Source organism: Corapipo altera, unplaced genomic scaffold (genome assembly GCF_003945725.1).
Source record: "Corapipo altera isolate COAL_440 unplaced genomic scaffold, ASM394572v1 65, whole genome shotgun sequence".
In the NCBI taxonomy this organism is placed as follows: Eukaryota; Metazoa; Chordata; class Aves; order Passeriformes; family Pipridae; genus Corapipo; species Corapipo altera.
This window is the reverse complement of record NW_020884891.1, coordinates 10256010-10273344: the sequence shown is the minus strand read 5'-3', so window position 1 is coordinate 10273344 and position 17335 is coordinate 10256010. Positions and strand designations below refer to the sequence as shown.

The window sequence follows — 17335 nt, the reverse complement described above, 5'->3', positions numbered from 1 at the left end:
GGGGGACAACAGCAAGAGTAACAACAACATAACGGGAAACCAAAACATGCTTAAATACATGTACACAGCTGAAATCTATGGGTGGGAGAAACACTCAGGATTCCAGTAACTACTTATGTATCTCTGCTTCAGTAAGTATGAGGTCTGGGGGGTTCTGATTGTGTTAAAAGTAAACTATTATTACTGCACTGTATGGCACAATGGTTAACTGGAGTTTGATGCAACTGCAAGATCTTTCACGATGCTTCAGTAAAAATACAACAATTGCAAAACTGAAGTGAACTACTTCAAAAGTTGAGGTTGACTGTGTTATGGTGACTGACCACAAACACTGTTTCAATACAGTTTTTGATTATTTCAGATTATTTCAAGACCTGAGACTCTTGCCATGTTAGTGCTGGTCATCTGTGCCAGAGACTATCAAACAGTCATGTGAGAACACTCTAAAAACATATATGCACTTACTTTTTGGATGGAGTTCCTCCAAAGCCAAGATCTGTTTGGGAAAAGAAACAGAGAAAATCCTTAAACATATTTAATTCTGAAGGGGAAAAGCTTGTTTTGCTTTCAGTAACAAATAAGAAAGTTAATTTTAAAAGATTCATACTTACTTCCCACTAGATTAGCAAGTGAAGAATCGAGGTCATTTGCCAAAATTTTTCCACTTTGCTGGCTGGCTACAGTGGCTCTTTGACTTTGTGGTGGTACTGTGGGTTGCAACACATCATCTAGAAAGGTAAAAGCTAAACCAAGAGCACAAAAGCAACTGTTAACAAAAATGGTTACATTTCATTTAAACAAAAGACATCCATAATCCAGGGAGATATTTTCTTTACAGAACACTAAGTAATTTGAGTAGTTTTATGTGGAGGTTCAACATGCTGGAAGTGTCTAAGACTTGGACAGAAGCAGAGTTTAACCTCTTAGTTTTTTATGAAATACTATATTGTAGCTACAAATCCAGTAAAATCTTTAATTGTACTTCAACAGACACTAATGTCATTTTCAAAATAAGACAAATCTCCTCTAAAACTGCAGAAGAAATGGGATTGTTAAAGTTAGTTTCAATACAGTGGTACTTTCATGATACTGCCAGTATCCTGAATGTACACAAGAGCTCCTTTACTATATAGAAGACCAAGATTGTAACTCAGATATTCTTCAAGCAACACACACACACACTTAGTTTTGCATTTCTGCAAGCACAATGCCTCTCAGTGGAGTCAGAGGGAACTCATCATCATGTAGCAAGAAAAAACACTGAAGTCCTAAGCACTGAAAACAAAGGAACATGAGCTTACCCATTAAGGGAGATCCAGTGGGTCACGTTCAAAGTTCGCTCCCCCAGAAAGAGAGGAAACCATTATTACACAATGGATGAAATTAGTCACAGTTATTTTAAAGCAAATAACTACAACTGAACTGATTGCCTCTTATCAGGCCCATAATCACCTTGCAAATATATTAAGTTATTAAATTTTGAACTGCAATAGCAATTATGCTAAATTGTTAAGCAACTGTTGCCTGTAGGGTATAAATTAGTCATAAGCCAGTTTTTACCACTTGCAGTCCTGTACTCTGGTGCTGAAGATTTTGCTCCAAAAACAGCATCAAAGTCCACATTAATTGTTGAAGAGGTGGTACTTGGAGGAGCTGAATGAAGAGGGAAACCTGAAAAAAAAGAGTTGAGTAATGAAATACACCCCTGAAGTAACACCACTAAATACAGTGAAACCAGAAAGTTTAAAAAAAAAAAAAAAACAAAACCAAAAAAATTAAATTACCATCAACAGTCAGAGGATGATACACAGAAGCATATGTAGGTTTATGACCACTAAAGTCATCTTCGTAAAAAGAGAGAAGAAAACAAGATCAGTTTTAAAGAGAAAAAGGAAGAGGAGACGCAAGAACTAACTCTGGACTTAAAAATTAAAAATCTTAAATATTATAAAAAGATTTTTTTATTTTACAGATTTGAAGAGCCAAGTAAACTCCTGCATTCCCCATTACAAAAGAGAAAGGAGGATGCAGTTTGAAAGAAATCTGCAGAAATTCCAGCAACACTGCAAGTCTTAGGACATCTATGTTGGGCAAACTGAACAAAATAATAATTTATTTCAACTACAGAAATAAAAGTTTAAGGAAACATATAATTTACTACACCTGGAATTAATGCACCATTTTCACTTCTTAATCAAAAGTGAAAATTGGCTCAAACCACAAGAAGATTACATGGCCCACTTTTATCAGCATTATTATTATCTCCAGTTGCAAATAAATTACATGGGGTTTGTTTGGTTTTTTACCACTAAATAGTTCCACCGTTTGTTTGGAAGAAAAAGAAGAATTGATGAAAGGGGTGGCAGATTTTACAGCTTCTTCAACTGGCTTCATGTCAAAGATGTCCAGATGAGGTGGAGAACCAAGACAACCATTTGAAGACGAGAAAGGACCTTTCAGATGCAGAAGTGAAGGAAAGAATACAGAGTACAAATAATGGAAAAGAAAAACAGACTGAAATGATTGAAATATGAGAATTTCTAGACAAAGTCAAATTGTATATATTACCCCTTGTGATCAGCTTATTTAGATACAAATTCTTAGTTTCAGATAAAAATCCTAATAGCTCTCTCTATTTAGGGAAAATAATTCTAGTGTTATCATTGGATGGGAAGGGGAGAATGACAGAACATGTATCAATCAAAGAAGTTAGATACTACATTTTTGGCTTCAATAATCTATCTTTTAAATAGCACATAAGGTTATCAAGTCCACCTATTAAAATATCAACATTTACCATGGTGTTAACATTGCCTTCTTTAGGCATTTGAGCCATTTCTTTGACATCTGATCATTCTTTGGAAGGATGGGTGAGGGTACAGAGAATGCTGTGCCCAAGAAACTAGGATACACAGCTTTATTACAAGAACTTTGAAGTTAGCAGTACCTTTTAAATGAAAAGTATATTAAATATTGCTTAATGAAATGGAAATACTAGTCCAGCATCTTTTCAGTTACATTTGCTTAGTTTATATTTCCCAGCATTTTTACACTTTGACTTTTAGTTACACTTTTTCTGGCCTTTATTGAAGGGCTCCTTCATTCCATCTACTGGACATCAACACTGCTGCTACATGTTAAAGAAAGTCTGCCAGAGCTTTCAGATTTACTTTATGTTTTGTCAAGAACACAAATGTTTGGATGCAGAGTAATTAACACTTAAGATGCGGATTCAATTAAGTATTGATCCTGTATTTTCTTCCTGTATTCTAAGAAGTCACCCATCACTAACACAGTCAAATCAAGGTATGAGCTCACCTCCCCAAGCACTGCTTGCTGATGTTGATATAGCTGGAGTACTCTGCACAGTTGGAACAAATGCAGGCTGAAGATCAAAAAGATCACTAGAAAGGTTGGGCATGCTGAATAAGAAATGAGAGAGAGAGAAATATGAAGATACATAACAGGCATTATGTTCTTGTGTTACATGAACACTCACACCAATCTCATTTTCTCTTATTCACTAACAGCCCATCAATAACAGTGGTACAAACCCTCATAATTTAGCATTTAACATACCCAAAGAATGCATCAGCAAAAGGTACTTGACAAGTAACTAGGATTGGTGCTTTACAGCCATTGTGGAGCTACAGGGCACTGCAGTAATTTCTGCTTCCTTCAGAAAGCAAAGTATCTCTCACCTATTTGTTGTGGGTGCTGGTGCAGCAAAGAGGTCAACAGCTACAGTGGTATTCACACTTTTTCCTGATAAAGTGCTTGGGGATGCTGATGTGGAAGTGGAATTTGATACCACAGAAATCTCTCTTAATCGCTGCTCCTGAAAGATGAGATAGACAGTTGGGATTTTAGTCTTATTAATTTATTAACCATTCAGTCCTAAACATCTTTTCCAAGAAGAAGTTTTAATTATGGCCTTATTAAATAAAAGCTATTCTTCTGTAAAGTTATTCTTCTGAAAATAGAAAAGTAATTGAGATCACAGATAAAAGAGTATTTGTAATTTAAAATCAAGGTGAGACTTGATATTTTAAATAATTATTTTTTAAGCTATCCACACCTGCCTAGAAGTAAACCACTTCTAGTCAAGCTACAGTCTAGATACCCTCCAGAGCCACTCAGAGAAACAGGCCAGTGGACCTTTGCTCAGGAAGATGCATCTCCCTACTTTATGGATCTTCATAGTTCAATTCAGACGTTCAGAAATCAGTGAAAATGTACATCCCACTAATATCCAGGTGGTGTTGCTCTTAAGCTGGCAACAGAATAATCTTGTCTACACTAATTTCAGGTTTACATCCCTCATTACTCTAGATATGTCCACTGCATTGATATAGCACAGGTCAAAGCCCAGGTGTATGTTATACACAGCTGATGTTCCTCTCTGAGTGACCTTGCAAGCTTCCTCACCTCTCTTATGCTAACCTGTATTCAAAACAAAAAAATCTTGGAAAACAGAACTTGTTAAAAACATCATACCTTCAGGGCCTGCAGTCTAACTTGTTCCTCCTCCAATGCCTGCTGCTTTTCTTTCTCATCCATCCTGCTGAATGACATTCCTGTATTGGCAAGTGAGGAAACAGCACTGGATAGGGCACTAGCTCTAAAAAAGTAATAATTAAAAAAAATTTAGTTATTAAAAAAACTAAATCAGGTATACATCACTTCCAGTTTAATGATCAAATGCCTTATCTAGTCGTGTGCCATTCTCCCCCCAGTCACTTCTTCCTTTACTCTCTGGTACAAAAAAGCTCAACAACAGGGTTTGGTGACAAAGCAGCAGGAGTATACAAAATCAATCATCAGGTTTCAGTGGGTAGGAACTGGAAAATGTGGAACATACCAGTTGTCTTTTTTTCTTTAAAGTCATCTAGACTAGACTGGAATGTTATTCAAATGGCAGAGGCACAGGAAGCTTGTTTGTACATTATATAACAGCAATCAAAGCACAAGAGTTATTCCCTATTTAGTACACACTTGAGCAGAATCCTGTGGCAGCAAATCCTCAAATTTTTGAGCAAAAAAAAAAAATCTGAAGAGAATGTAACTCAGGAATGTAGTTCACACTGATACATTTATCAATATTTACCAAATTTCTGTGTGGGAATGTCTGTACCAAAAGAGATCTCTCACTCTTCAGTCAGAAGTACTGTTCATACAATACTGACACCGTTCTTGACAGAAAGAATAACAATTTCTGTCAGCACAGAACATCTAAGCTAATTTGGCTGTTCTGAGAAGGGACTGAAGAGCTTTTATGAGCAGGTTAACATAAATTCATGGTCTGAAAGGTAGACAATTGACAATAAAGATAAATACCATCTGATTGGGAAAGAAGGATATCAAAATTCAAATACCTTAGAAATCTTACAAATCAAAGGACTTCAAACAAGTAAAAGCTAAAAGGAATAATATACAAGGTCTCGGCTCAGTGATTTGTTGCAGCATAATCAGGCTGTAGTGACATGCAGTCATGCCTAGATTTCAAACATGGCTAAGCTATCAGACTAATATCCACTAGATGCTTCATTTATATTTCTAGGAAGAGATATTCAGAAGTGAATAGAATTCAAGAATACTAAGTGACTGAATCCTGACAAATATTAAGTATTGGCACTGTTGTAATTCATTGGGTGCTCACCTGCTGGCAGCAGAGACTTCTTTTGTTTTCTTTCCCTCCACAGAAGCCAAATGCTGTTCCAGTGCCTCAAGCAAGCTACTGGGTGCCTAAAATTAAAAGTATTTATAAAACATTGCTTCTAATCAACACCTCATTGTTTAGCACACAGATGAGTTTTCTCACCCATGAAAAACAAATAAAAACTTACACATGAATAATTGTGCCCTTGGGTTTTGCTACCACCCTGCACATCCAGATCCTATCCACTCAGTAGTGGTTCTTTAAAAGGAGTGGGACACAGAGACATGAAGGAAGGATTCCCCCAGAACAGGCTGCCTTCTGCACATGCAAGCTGCATCTTTGGTTTTGGCAACAGTATTTGCTAGGTTAAGATTAACTGAATAACCACAGCTGATTAAGCAGTACTCCCCTGAACTCAAAGAAGTCCCAAAACAAAGACTTGGTATTTTTGATCTCCTTTCTCATGTAACAACAAAAAGCCAGCCAGTCTTCACTCGAGTATTTACAGTCAAAGGCTTATAGCAGAAACACCTGACTACAGCAGGATGTTGGGTTTGATAAAATAGGGAACCAAATTCAACCTGATCCCAACAATACTACTGCAGACTGAGTAGCTGTTCCACATGTAAATATACAATAAGCCAACTCAATTACTCCAAGTGAAATAAATCCTACTGCAGATTCAGATGAAAGGAATGGACCTCTCAAGTTTTAATCTACTTGCCAGCTCAGTCCTCCTCACCTGGCAGGGTTTCAGAGACATTAAAGCCTCTCTTACCACTTGCCAACTTTCAATAGCTAAAACAGATATGACAGGCATTGTTTGCAGGAAAAACAAGCTTGCCCTTGTGTAGCCCTTCTGTACCAAAAGTTAGATCAAGTAATTTCCTGGAAAGAGGAAAAATATTATTTACACAAGGTTTTGGCAAGCTCCCCTTTGAAATAATGAGCACAATTCTAGAGTCCAGTGAAGGCCAATTCAAGCTAGATGAATTGAGAGATGGAGGGGGAAAAAAAAGTACTTAGAATAATCCTATAAAACTTCTTGTCTTAAAATTAAGGTCTGAGCTTGTATTTAAGTAGAGCTAGGTAAGCTAAGACATAAGACAGTGTAGCTACTTCAACAACAGGTCATGAATAAATTTGGTGTTTGACCTAGACAGCCAAACCCCAAGGGGGACATTTTGAAATACCGTTCTGGAAAGGTATCAGAACCAAAAAAAAACCCAAAAAACAAAAAACAAACAAACAAAATCACCCCTCCATACTTTTACCTTTTAGGAGGCACAAAAGTTTGCAAAAGGCATTGCGTGGCACAACTATACCGATAATAACAGAAGCCTATGCCCTAATTCCAGAAATCTTTTTTTCTCCCAAGGTCACTCTAAAACTTATTTGTATGGAAAAGCACATTCTATACTTACTATTTCTAAAACCCTCTAAACGACCCCCTCAACCACAAGAACTAAACCCAACAAACCTCCTCTGAACTTTCTTATTGCTGCACACATCCAACAAAACATCAAATTTTGAGTGAACAGAGTAGTTTTATGTCAGAAAAGATGCCTGGGCTCATACAGGCATTATGACATGAGAAATGCTGTATTTTATGATTCAGCCTCCCTCCCCCCACAGAAAGACATCTGACAGACTAACATCCATACAGAGGGAAATGATCCAGTTACATTCATGAAATACAGTAACAGCTATAAACAGAACGCAAGCAACATCACTGTGAAACAGGGCATCTACAAAGAAAAACATTTTCTTTATAGGAGCAGGCAAAATGGCACTATTAAGAGATTCTAGCAAATCTTTTTAATGTGGCACTAAATGGATGTACAATTACTTAACTCATGTTAAATGTCATGAAATTTTCTATGTAAGTGGAAGGCTTAACAGTGGAACTGAAATTGCCAAAATACACAGGATGCTGATGTCTACCACCAGTTCAAAGTTGCCTCTGTCATGTAAGTGCACTTACAACAAAACAGCTGAGGCATTAGAAATAAAATGTTAAGTTAAATCCCCCTATTCTCAGTAAATAAAGAAACCCTACCTGCTTTCAAGAGCCTTATAATGACCCAGTTAAGTGGACAAGTGCACACAAACCCAGTGAGGTATAAATAACTTCAGACTTGAGTATAATGTGATTAGCATAATACAGACCAGCTGAATACTGCACTACTAATCAACAGACGAAGTAAGATGCTAAGATCAAACACCAACAGAAAACATCAAACTACTGTTTTCACTCATTACCTGCTCTTACCCTGATGGTTACAGTCATGTTTCTTTCCTACCAAAAAGGCCTAGAAGTTCTTGATGGGATTAATATAAATTGCTAGGAGCAAACATTAGAGATTTGTACTTTGAAGCATGTATGGTTTCAGATCGAAATCATATGTAGGCAGTAATGAATACCACTAACAATGGAAGCTTGTGGTTTAGATTTGATTTCCACATTAAAAAGACACCGAAGTTTAGGCAAATCTTCACACTACATACATTTTTACATGATTGACCCACAAAATTTAATTTCATGAAGGTGGTGCAGGATTAGCTGTGACTGTTCAAAGCTTACGCATTAAATTTTTACTGTTTCTCAGTGACTCCACTTAAAGAGCTCGAGTACTCTAGAGCTCTAAGACACTCCAGTTTATTGCCCCAGTGTCCTGACAGGTGGCTCTTCATTCCACCCATCAGGTTGCCCTGCACTGCAGAAATAATGACAAACACCTCTGTGCTGTTGGGTTGGCCCTACGTGAGAAATACACCATCCCTGTGAGCTGAGGGAGCTCACAAAGAACCCCTTTGTTCATTGCTGTGGACTGTCACTGTTTCCTTTCAGCAGGTCACACCATCTTTTTCACCTCCCTTCTGCCCCTCAGTTTATCCTCCCTGGAAGGTGTTTCCCTGCACTCCACCTTTCAGGGTAAGTTTCCCAGCACACAACCTACACTGTGCACATCCCTCATACACTGAGTAATAGTGAAGCTGGAACTGAGTGCTGATATAGAAACATCCAATTTATTCAGACCTCAGGGGACAGAAAAAATTCTTGACTGAACTAACTGTAAGCTTTGAGTGTGCTGGAAGACATTAAGTTACAGTGAAATGGAAGGTTTTCCTCTAGGCATGGCAAGATGTTTGTGGCTTACCTTGCCAGGGATCCTCTGTGAAAAAAAAAATAGAAGTTCTTGAAAAATATTTTCTGTGAGTTTTATTGCTTTAAATAATCAAAAAAAAAAAAAAGCTTATTAAGAGCTTCAAAGTTTGAGTACATTTAATGCATGGTAAAAGTTACTAAACACATGTCCCATATATAAATACATAGAAGGGAATATAGTCTCAAGAAGAATCATTACTATGACACACACCAACCTCTTAAAAACACAGAGAACAAAACAGTTGGGTTAATCAATATACTGTGTATACTGACCTGAGTAAGATCTGGAATGTCACCCTGATCAATTCCAACTTGCTGGGTTTACAAAAAACAAAGAAAAAAAGTACATTAATACATGCAGTGGCAATGAAAATAAACCCCAGCAATATCTGAATGTTACATAGAAACTAAGATTTAAAAAGGGATATTCACAACTTTCTGAACTGGTACAAGTTCCACTAGGAACACATCTCAGACATCACAAGTGCGTTATAGTGCATCTCAAGGCAAACCCAACTTTTCATCCTGCCTGACTTTCATGCAGAAAAGTCTACTGGGATCATTAGAAACACCCACATTGCTTACTGCAACTAGATTTTTTAGCAGTTACATTAAAGGAGGGCACTGTAAATAGACTGTAACATTAAGTTTATACTTTTGGACTGTTCATAAAATTTGTATCAACACTTCGGAAAATTTACTATGTTCTTCTCTGTCTAATAAAAAAAGGATACCCAAGAATCTCATCTCATGTTAATGAGTGTATACAATCTTTAAAATACCTAATCTGTAGAATACTTCACTGTACAGGAATCTTTGTGAAGTTGTTTTTATGAATATTGATACTGTACCAGTACAGACAGCTAAATTAGATCCTTTCCACAGATGTAGATTTATTTACCTCTGCTACTTTGAGGAATTCTGACAATTTGGTCATTCTGGCTAGAAATTTTTTGTAAATATCCAAGCCTTCTTTGCACTGGTTCTTCTTCATATCAAAATATCTTTCTGAGGATGCAAATAAAACTCTTGTAAGATAATACCCTCCCCAACAAAAGGCTGACACAGTATTATAAAAGTTAATTCAAGACAAACTTCAGGGAGAGAACAGACAGGAGTAACTCAAAGCTATTTGGATTTTGAAGTTTACCTTAATACCTGACACCTTTTGTGATAAGTCAGTCAACACAAAAACACTGATTTTTCTGTTTCAGAGTATTAGACTATAATGCAAAGCTTTATTAAGCATGGATTTGAATCACTGCAAATTGTTAAATTAGGTATTATGGTGAATATTTTCAAAAAGCTTATTAGCTGGAAATGAGGCAAATTATTTTAGCATTTGAAAACATTCCTGGTACATATTTATATTTTTAGATGCTGTATCAATACATTTTGATGTCTCTAGATGGGCTTAAAATCCAAAAGGCATTAGAATGGCTACTGAAGTGAGTACATATCCTGAACTGACCTGCCAAAAGGAGTATCAAACACATCCTTCACTTTTTATGGTTTTGCCCTCTTTACTTAAGAATATTTCACTCGGTCAAAACTAATGGATTAACAGAACAAACTGATCAGAAATTTGATTAAATAGTAATTAAAAGGTTTTGTTCAAAGCTTATCACTCTTTTACAAGAAACCCTACTTGTCATCTAATTGGCTCATGTAGAGTCAGGTACCAGTTAAAAGGTGAACAGTCAAGCTATAAAGAAGGTACAGGAAAACAGAAGTCAGTCATATTGTGACTATTTTAAATACTCAGAATACCAGATATCTCATTATACTTTTACAGTCCAACTGCAAAGGTTATCCACTGCACATTTATGGTATCCTTGTTTCATTCTCACCAGTCACTGTCTCATCTCTGTTTCTGTTTCAACATCTATTCTTCCAAGTAGAAGTGCATGCTTAAGCCTATGCTACCTGCCACTAAAACTAAGACAGGCTTAATTTAACAGTAATAGAGCAGAGAATTTATCAGGAAATGGTAGTCAGAAATTGTGTATATTCCTTAATTTTCTCAATACCTTCACAAGTTCAAAAGCTAAAAAAATTCTCACATACCTAAAAGATTAATAATCCCTTCATTGTATGCTGCAAAAAGTCTAATGGAATCTTTAAAGAGGAGCATAAAGGCAGCATTTATAACACCATTTGTTAGTTCATTTGGATTTGCCTGTGTAGAAAGCAATGAGAAAGTAAATTAGTATTTAAAAAAATAATGAAACTCTCACTTCAAAATGAGAGAGTTTTACTTAACACTGAGTTTAAAGTACTTGCATCAAAATCAAGGAGTGCATCAAGCTGGTTCTGTATGATTGGAAGGGTTTTCAGAAGCTTTTCAGGATTCATAGTTCTCATCACTCCATCTATCCTACAGAGGAAAAGACACAGATTTACAAGTTACAAAGAGACCTCAGCACATTATGCTCTTTCAGCAATACAATATTGCTTCAAAGAGTCAAAAGAACACCTTTCTATGACAAGCTCAAGAACAACTGGCTTCCAGCCCCTGCAAGAGGAAAGATCTAACAAAAGAAGTAACAGTCTTACCCTCTTTTCATTTTGGTGAAGTCAACTGCTACAAGTCTATATGAAAGTGCTTTTTCATTCAAGTATCTGCTGTATCGCCTAATGAAGGTAGACATATCATAGCCTAAAAGTTAAGCATTTGTAAGTTAGACATTTTAAAGAGGTACAGTTCATTTTAAGTTCTTTTCAAGAACTATCCTCCTACTAGCCCATTTTACATCAACTTGCTTAAAAAGCCCTTCATAGGCACTTTCTAGAGTCTCAAGATCGACTGTTTTTCACCTTGAGATGTGATGTTAGTTTCTTCCCAACTTGCTAAGATTAGGAAAGCATTTGTTGCAATTATGAGAATAAACACCTAAACGCATTAAAATATTAGACAAGAACCAAGTATAAAATATCAGTAAAGAACCCAGCAGTTTTTGTTAAGATGTTCTTGAAATTAACTAAAAATGTATTCCTAGTAAAATGCTGAAGAGCTTGCTAACACAGCTTACTATAAAATGTTTTTTTGCCATTAGCAAGTACTTAAAGGACTTAGAGATTTGGAGTTCTCACTATTTATACCACACATCCTGGTTACCATTCCATGCACCTTAACAGTAAACATTTACCCCTGAAGCATTAAAATGCAATGGCAAAAGTTATTATTGTGCTGATAATTCATCAGGTTTATTCTAATAAGCCTTAAGAGTTCACCTTTAAAAGTTCACAGCTGTGTGTGCAACGCTACATACATTACAGAAAATTTCTAGCACTCACCCAGGTAACTCATGCACAGTGTCTCATGCAATACAAATCATAATACCCTTCAATTTAAATGTCATTTGTCTCCTGGAGTGCACCTACACATGCACTATCACAGAGAAAAAAAGCAGTGGAGTTATTTCCTTCAGTGAAAGATCCTTACCCTGCATGGCACTTTTGTCCAGGTAGTTATTTAAGTTGAACAAAGTATTCCGGGATGCAAGATACTGGATAAAGCGCTGTTGGTGAAAAAAAGTTGGGAATGTAATTGTTGTGAGAGTCAAAACACTTGAGCAAGAAAACTACACTTACCTTGTAACCTCTATCAACAATAGAATTTGGTTAAAAGGGAAAAATTTAGAGGAAAACCTGAAAACACTCACTAACAAAGCCTCTGAAGTCCAAAACTCTATCTGGCAAAAGTATAGATTTAAATTAATAAAGACATCACTGCCTGTGAATAAAACACTAATAATCCTAGAGGAAGCTGCTTCATTAACTTGTAGTTTAGAACAGACAAGCTGGAAAACACAAAACAAAAATACCACTTGCATTATTCAAGCTCCCAAAGTTTGCACAACTCTACTGCTGCTGTAGAAGAAGACAGGCTTAATTACACAGTTTAAAAGCAGTGAATAAGAATAATGGTTCTGAGCTGTGGTGAGCAGCACCAATGGGGTGATAACCATATCCTTTTATATATAATGCAGTGATCTGACTAAACAACGTTTAAGTTTTGACAAATAATAGCTGGCTAATATTAAAAAAGAGACAAACACATCCAGGTAAGCAAGGTAGTTTGAAAAGCTACTCTGCCACTGTCACACACAGACCTCCTGTGATTTTCATTTCTTGACTTTCTTGCTTGTTTGTATGTGTTTTAGTGCATAAAAGAGAATTATGATAAATATGGCTTAAGGGACTTGCTTTGATCTGAAATGCTCTGCTGCCACAGAATGCAGGGCCTGTTCCTTCACTCTCCATGGTGGAAATCCACCCTCCTGCCAGGCTGGGGCTGTTGTACTCTGTAAAGCAGCATGTGTTCAGTGAGGCTCAGGAGAGCACCTGCTCCTGGGAACTGTAACAGAGGGCTTAGCACAGTAGCGAGCAAATCCTTCTCACAGGTACTATTTAAACTGAAATCAATTTAACCTTCCAGTGATTCCCCAGCTTGTCACATACCACCTCATCAGCAACTCCAGAGGTAGGCTTTGCCTACCAACAGTTCAGGCTCTGTTTTTTCTTATTCTGCTTTCCAGTTGACTTATCTGTACATCTTATTACTGCATTCAGAGATATACAAGCAAAACAGTAGCAACGTGATCAGGAACAGAACAGTGATATTCAAAGGGTTTCTATCCATATATATTTCAAAATTAGCTACTGTTCTGAATCTCATTTTAAAAGGGACAAGGCTAACTCTCAGCTACTCAGATGTCAGGGGTCTTATGCTGCAAAATGCACAGGCAAGAGGAGTTTCACCCAAAACTTCATCTCAGGAAACAGGCAGCTATATTGAACAAGAAACTGCAAGACAGTGATTGCTCTGGCAACATTTTGATCCTCTCTTATGTTTACTTTTACTTAAAATAGAAGTCCAACATCTGATAATTTTTATTTGCTTCAGAAAAAGCCTCTTTTAATGTATTAGGAGAGTGAGGAGTACAGTCATGTTCCACCTGAAATTACAGAACTGATGCTCCAGCCACGTTATCTCAGCAGGTATGAAGGAATTCTCTCAAATTCCAAATGCACCTGTTCAAAGATGAGGAGCAGATTTGGTATAGACATAAAAATTCAACTCTTCTGCCAGTACAAAACACTGTATGGGCAAACAGATACTGGCTGGTGGCCCACAACTCAAAGTTTTGATTTTTTATTTTTTCTGTGGTTCAGTTTGTGGTTTGTTTGGTTTTCTTCCTTGCAAGTTTCATTGTGTAGATATGAACTGGAAAAAGTTTATTCCCTCTTGGAAAAAGAGGGAATAAACAAGCTGATTTACAGCATTCAGTTTAGCTTTATACTTGTAATAAGTAGTAAATTCCAAGCAGTGAATTTTACATTGCAATATTCCTTATTTCAGTCTATTATCTGTTGAAAACACAGCTTAAACAGGTAAATAACCTGAGGAGCTGCTAAGGAAAAGCACACTATGTTTTACAGGTCATTTCAATCCAGTTCACAGAGCATTGCAGAGAGGAGGCAAAGACCAAGCTTTCAGAGCAGTTTAATGGCTGGTGGGCACTTGAGGAGTCATCACTTCAATATTACTGGTAGTCAGCAATCATTTCTTAGGTCAATGACTGCACACAGATTTAGGACTGTCATCTCACCAAAGTTTAGCTTTTAATGTATGGATTGTACAACAGAGGCTACATTTCTAATGCCATGTTAGTGACTGGGATGCATTTCATAAATTGTGATGAAATAATTTAAGTGAATCAAACGCAGTAGAAATATGTTTCAGGGGAATGTAAACAGCAACAACATCTGAAGGTTTAGCCCATCAGATGATGACTTGCAGGATCAAATATTCCAGTCATCATATTTCTCTCCCCTCTAGTACATATTCTTCCTTATCTGTTTTAAGGTTGGCTGCACATTTATGGAGGGCTAACAGGACTCTTCTGCTGTGCTCTTCCTGATAAGCACTACCCTAATGAAGTAAAGCTCATCAGAAGTCTTTCAAGTGTCTATCCTACAAAGGTCACTCATTATTTCCTCACAGCCCAACCCAGATACCTGCAGGTAAATTGCAAACACTGATGTATTTTGGTATTGAAATAATGAAGGAATATATTTTTGTTTTTTACAAGTACTTTACAGCCACCAGCTGAGGAAAAAACAAAGATCCTGGAAAACTGAAATACACATCTAATGCCTTACAGACTGAGACAATGTTTTAAAAGCCATAAAGGAGACCTTAACAGAACTAATCATGTCTTACCTCGTTTCCATACATCATGAGGTGGTGTGTTGTAATTAGAGCTTTGAACACTACAACCCAGCTACTGTTTGCAGTTCTCTCAAAGAGTGTGTCTGCCAACTGTGGAATATTCACATTCATTTCATTTGTGCACTGTATTAGATCTAAATTAAAGGGGAAAAAAAGCATAATAATGAGTTACATGCTCAAAGAGGATCAACACATTATTTTGTGTTTTTACACTGAGAATTCTTACTGTAAGCATGAACTTCAGTTCTTTGTTTAAGAAATAATTGAGGTCTTTTAGACTCCTTCCTCAAATTCACTACATTTTACTGAAGGACTCCAAGTATGAACTTGAAAGGCATTTCAGTAATTTTATGGAGTCCCAATACTTCATCAACAAATAACTTGTTCCATTAGAAACCCAACAGAGCCCAAATTAGTGTTTGAAAGCCAGTGCACACTTTCTGGGTGCTCAGTGTCTGAGGCCACTCAATGTAACCAAAAAAAAAATGAAAATCCAAGAAGCAAGGAAAAGCTGAGACATCTATACCTCATGGGACCAACAGGCAGTAAGTACTTTGCCACTCCAACATAAGCCTGAGTACTGACACACATGACAGCAAATGAGATGCTACAAACCTGTAAAATAAGCCTCCTTTCTGTAAGAATTAAGAGCAAGAACTTGCATCTACACATCTTTCCACTTAGCTAAAAAAACCTAATCACCAGCCTACTGACTATTTTGTGGTGAATCATGGTAGGTGCCAGGCTTTCGTACAAAAAAGCTCTTTGTGTCCAAGACTGATAATAAACTTGACAGTAGAACATTAACTTGGGAGGTCAGAGACAGAGCTTCAAGCCTCTGCTTGAGTACTGGTACAAAACTGGACCAGGCTCCAGCAGACACGTGGGAAAGCACCTGCCTGAGAAGGCTGGGGAAGGTACTTGCAGAGAAGGGAGCAAAGAACTGAATCCAGGACTGCTCTAAACCCCTCAAGACATGCACATCAGACATGTTCTCTCTCTGTACTAAATTTGGCTCAGGTGTGATCAAAGTACACCCTAAGGACTGGGCAAGGCCAGTAAAACAAACATCTGGTTTGAAAAGCTTCCTTTGTGGCCTCTCCTTTAAGCCAAGCCTGTGAGCAGACTGTTGGTAGCAGAGCCCATTGCTGTTTGTGTGGCTTGTCTGGATAAGGACCTGAGGAAGGGCAGGTGCCTGGGAAGCTGGGAAACAACTGAATTCCGAGGTGATGGCACCACTGAAACTGCTCTGTCTTATAAGCAGCATGTAGAGGACAGACTACATTATCATAAGCAATTTAAACGTGAACTTAGAGCTCACACATCGATAGTTTAGGACAAAATACCTCATAGAAATATTACACTTAGAATTTACATCTGTTCTAACGCACAGAATATATTATAGGTGTATCTTAATTAAAGATCAGTTTATTAGGAACAAAAAGTCCTTTGATTAAGGATCACTGTTTAAAATAATTTAATAACCAGAGTAATTTTAACGGGGTAAGGAATTTTAGATATTATCTTGTTCAGGTAGAAAGCTATAAAATGGAAATTACAGTAAGTTACTAATTTCACTCTGATGTCAAAGGCTTCCAAATATATACAAAACACGCAGCTGGGATGAAAACTTTCATCCTTATTAGTAACACGCAAAAATGCTGAAATAACTGCACAAAAACAAAAGCCCTGAAGTTTTAAGCAAGCTATACATCAAAATCTTATTGCTGAGTAGTGTTAAAATAGTTCAACATTTACAAAGGTGAAGTTTCTCACAAACAAGCCATTTGGTAGACACTGCTCATGGTTGTATCATCATCAGATGCTCTGTCATTTTAAAAAGTACTTTAACCTAGAAGTCCAAACAGTCCACAGGCAATTACTGCCTCACAGAATGAAGAAAGTTCCAATTCCATAATTTATACTTAAAAAAATCTTAAATTTTAATTCCACTCATCACTGAATGAGAACTTTGTTATGACATTTCTAAGTTGTCTCAAAACACATTAAGGCAAGTTTGTCTTCCTAAACCCAATCAGTTTATAAGCAAAAATAACAGACAGACATGGAAATACCAAGCAAGCACCAGTACCTGAAGTGTCTGTAACCAGCACAGAATGTTACAGGACTGTTACAAGTCCTACTATCAGTTTATAAAAACCAACCAACCAAAAAAACAACCAACAAGAATCCCCCAAACTCTATAAAGAGCAACACCTATAACACCACTAGGTAACAGTTAAAGAAATTCCATTGATCTGCTCAGGTC

The 17335-nt window shown here is 36.9% G+C and overlaps 1 protein-coding gene across 5 annotated transcripts in view; it reads right to left on the bottom strand.

Moving 5' to 3' along the window:
* The window catches only part of LOC113948121 (prefoldin subunit 3), a 41047-nt gene that overhangs the window by 18000 nt on the left and 5712 nt on the right, over nt 1–17335 (bottom strand). For 4 of the 5 annotated variants that reach the window (XM_027645465.1, XM_027645461.1, XM_027645460.1 and 1 more), the window contains exons 2-17: nt 15058–15200; nt 12274–12349; nt 11385–11487; nt 11112–11205; nt 10896–11007; nt 9730–9836; nt 9102–9143; nt 5660–5745; nt 4498–4621; nt 3702–3838; nt 3319–3422; nt 2307–2453; nt 1785–1844; nt 1561–1671; nt 612–728; nt 466–496 (exon numbers count right to left, since the gene is read on the bottom strand). In XM_027645465.1, the coding sequence (XP_027501266.1) occupies nt 466–496; nt 612–728; nt 1561–1671; nt 1785–1844; nt 2307–2453; nt 3319–3422; nt 3702–3838; nt 4498–4621; nt 5660–5745; nt 9102–9143; nt 9730–9836; nt 10896–11007; nt 11112–11205; nt 11385–11487; nt 12274–12349; nt 15058–15200 (1594 nt within the window). The remainder of the gene's footprint in view (nt 1–465; nt 497–611; nt 729–1560; nt 1672–1784; nt 1845–2306; nt 2454–3318; nt 3423–3701; nt 3839–4497; nt 4622–5659; nt 5746–9101; nt 9144–9729; nt 9837–10895; nt 11008–11111; nt 11206–11384; nt 11488–12273; nt 12350–15057; nt 15201–17335) is intronic. The other variant, XM_027645464.1, reaches the window with a different exon arrangement.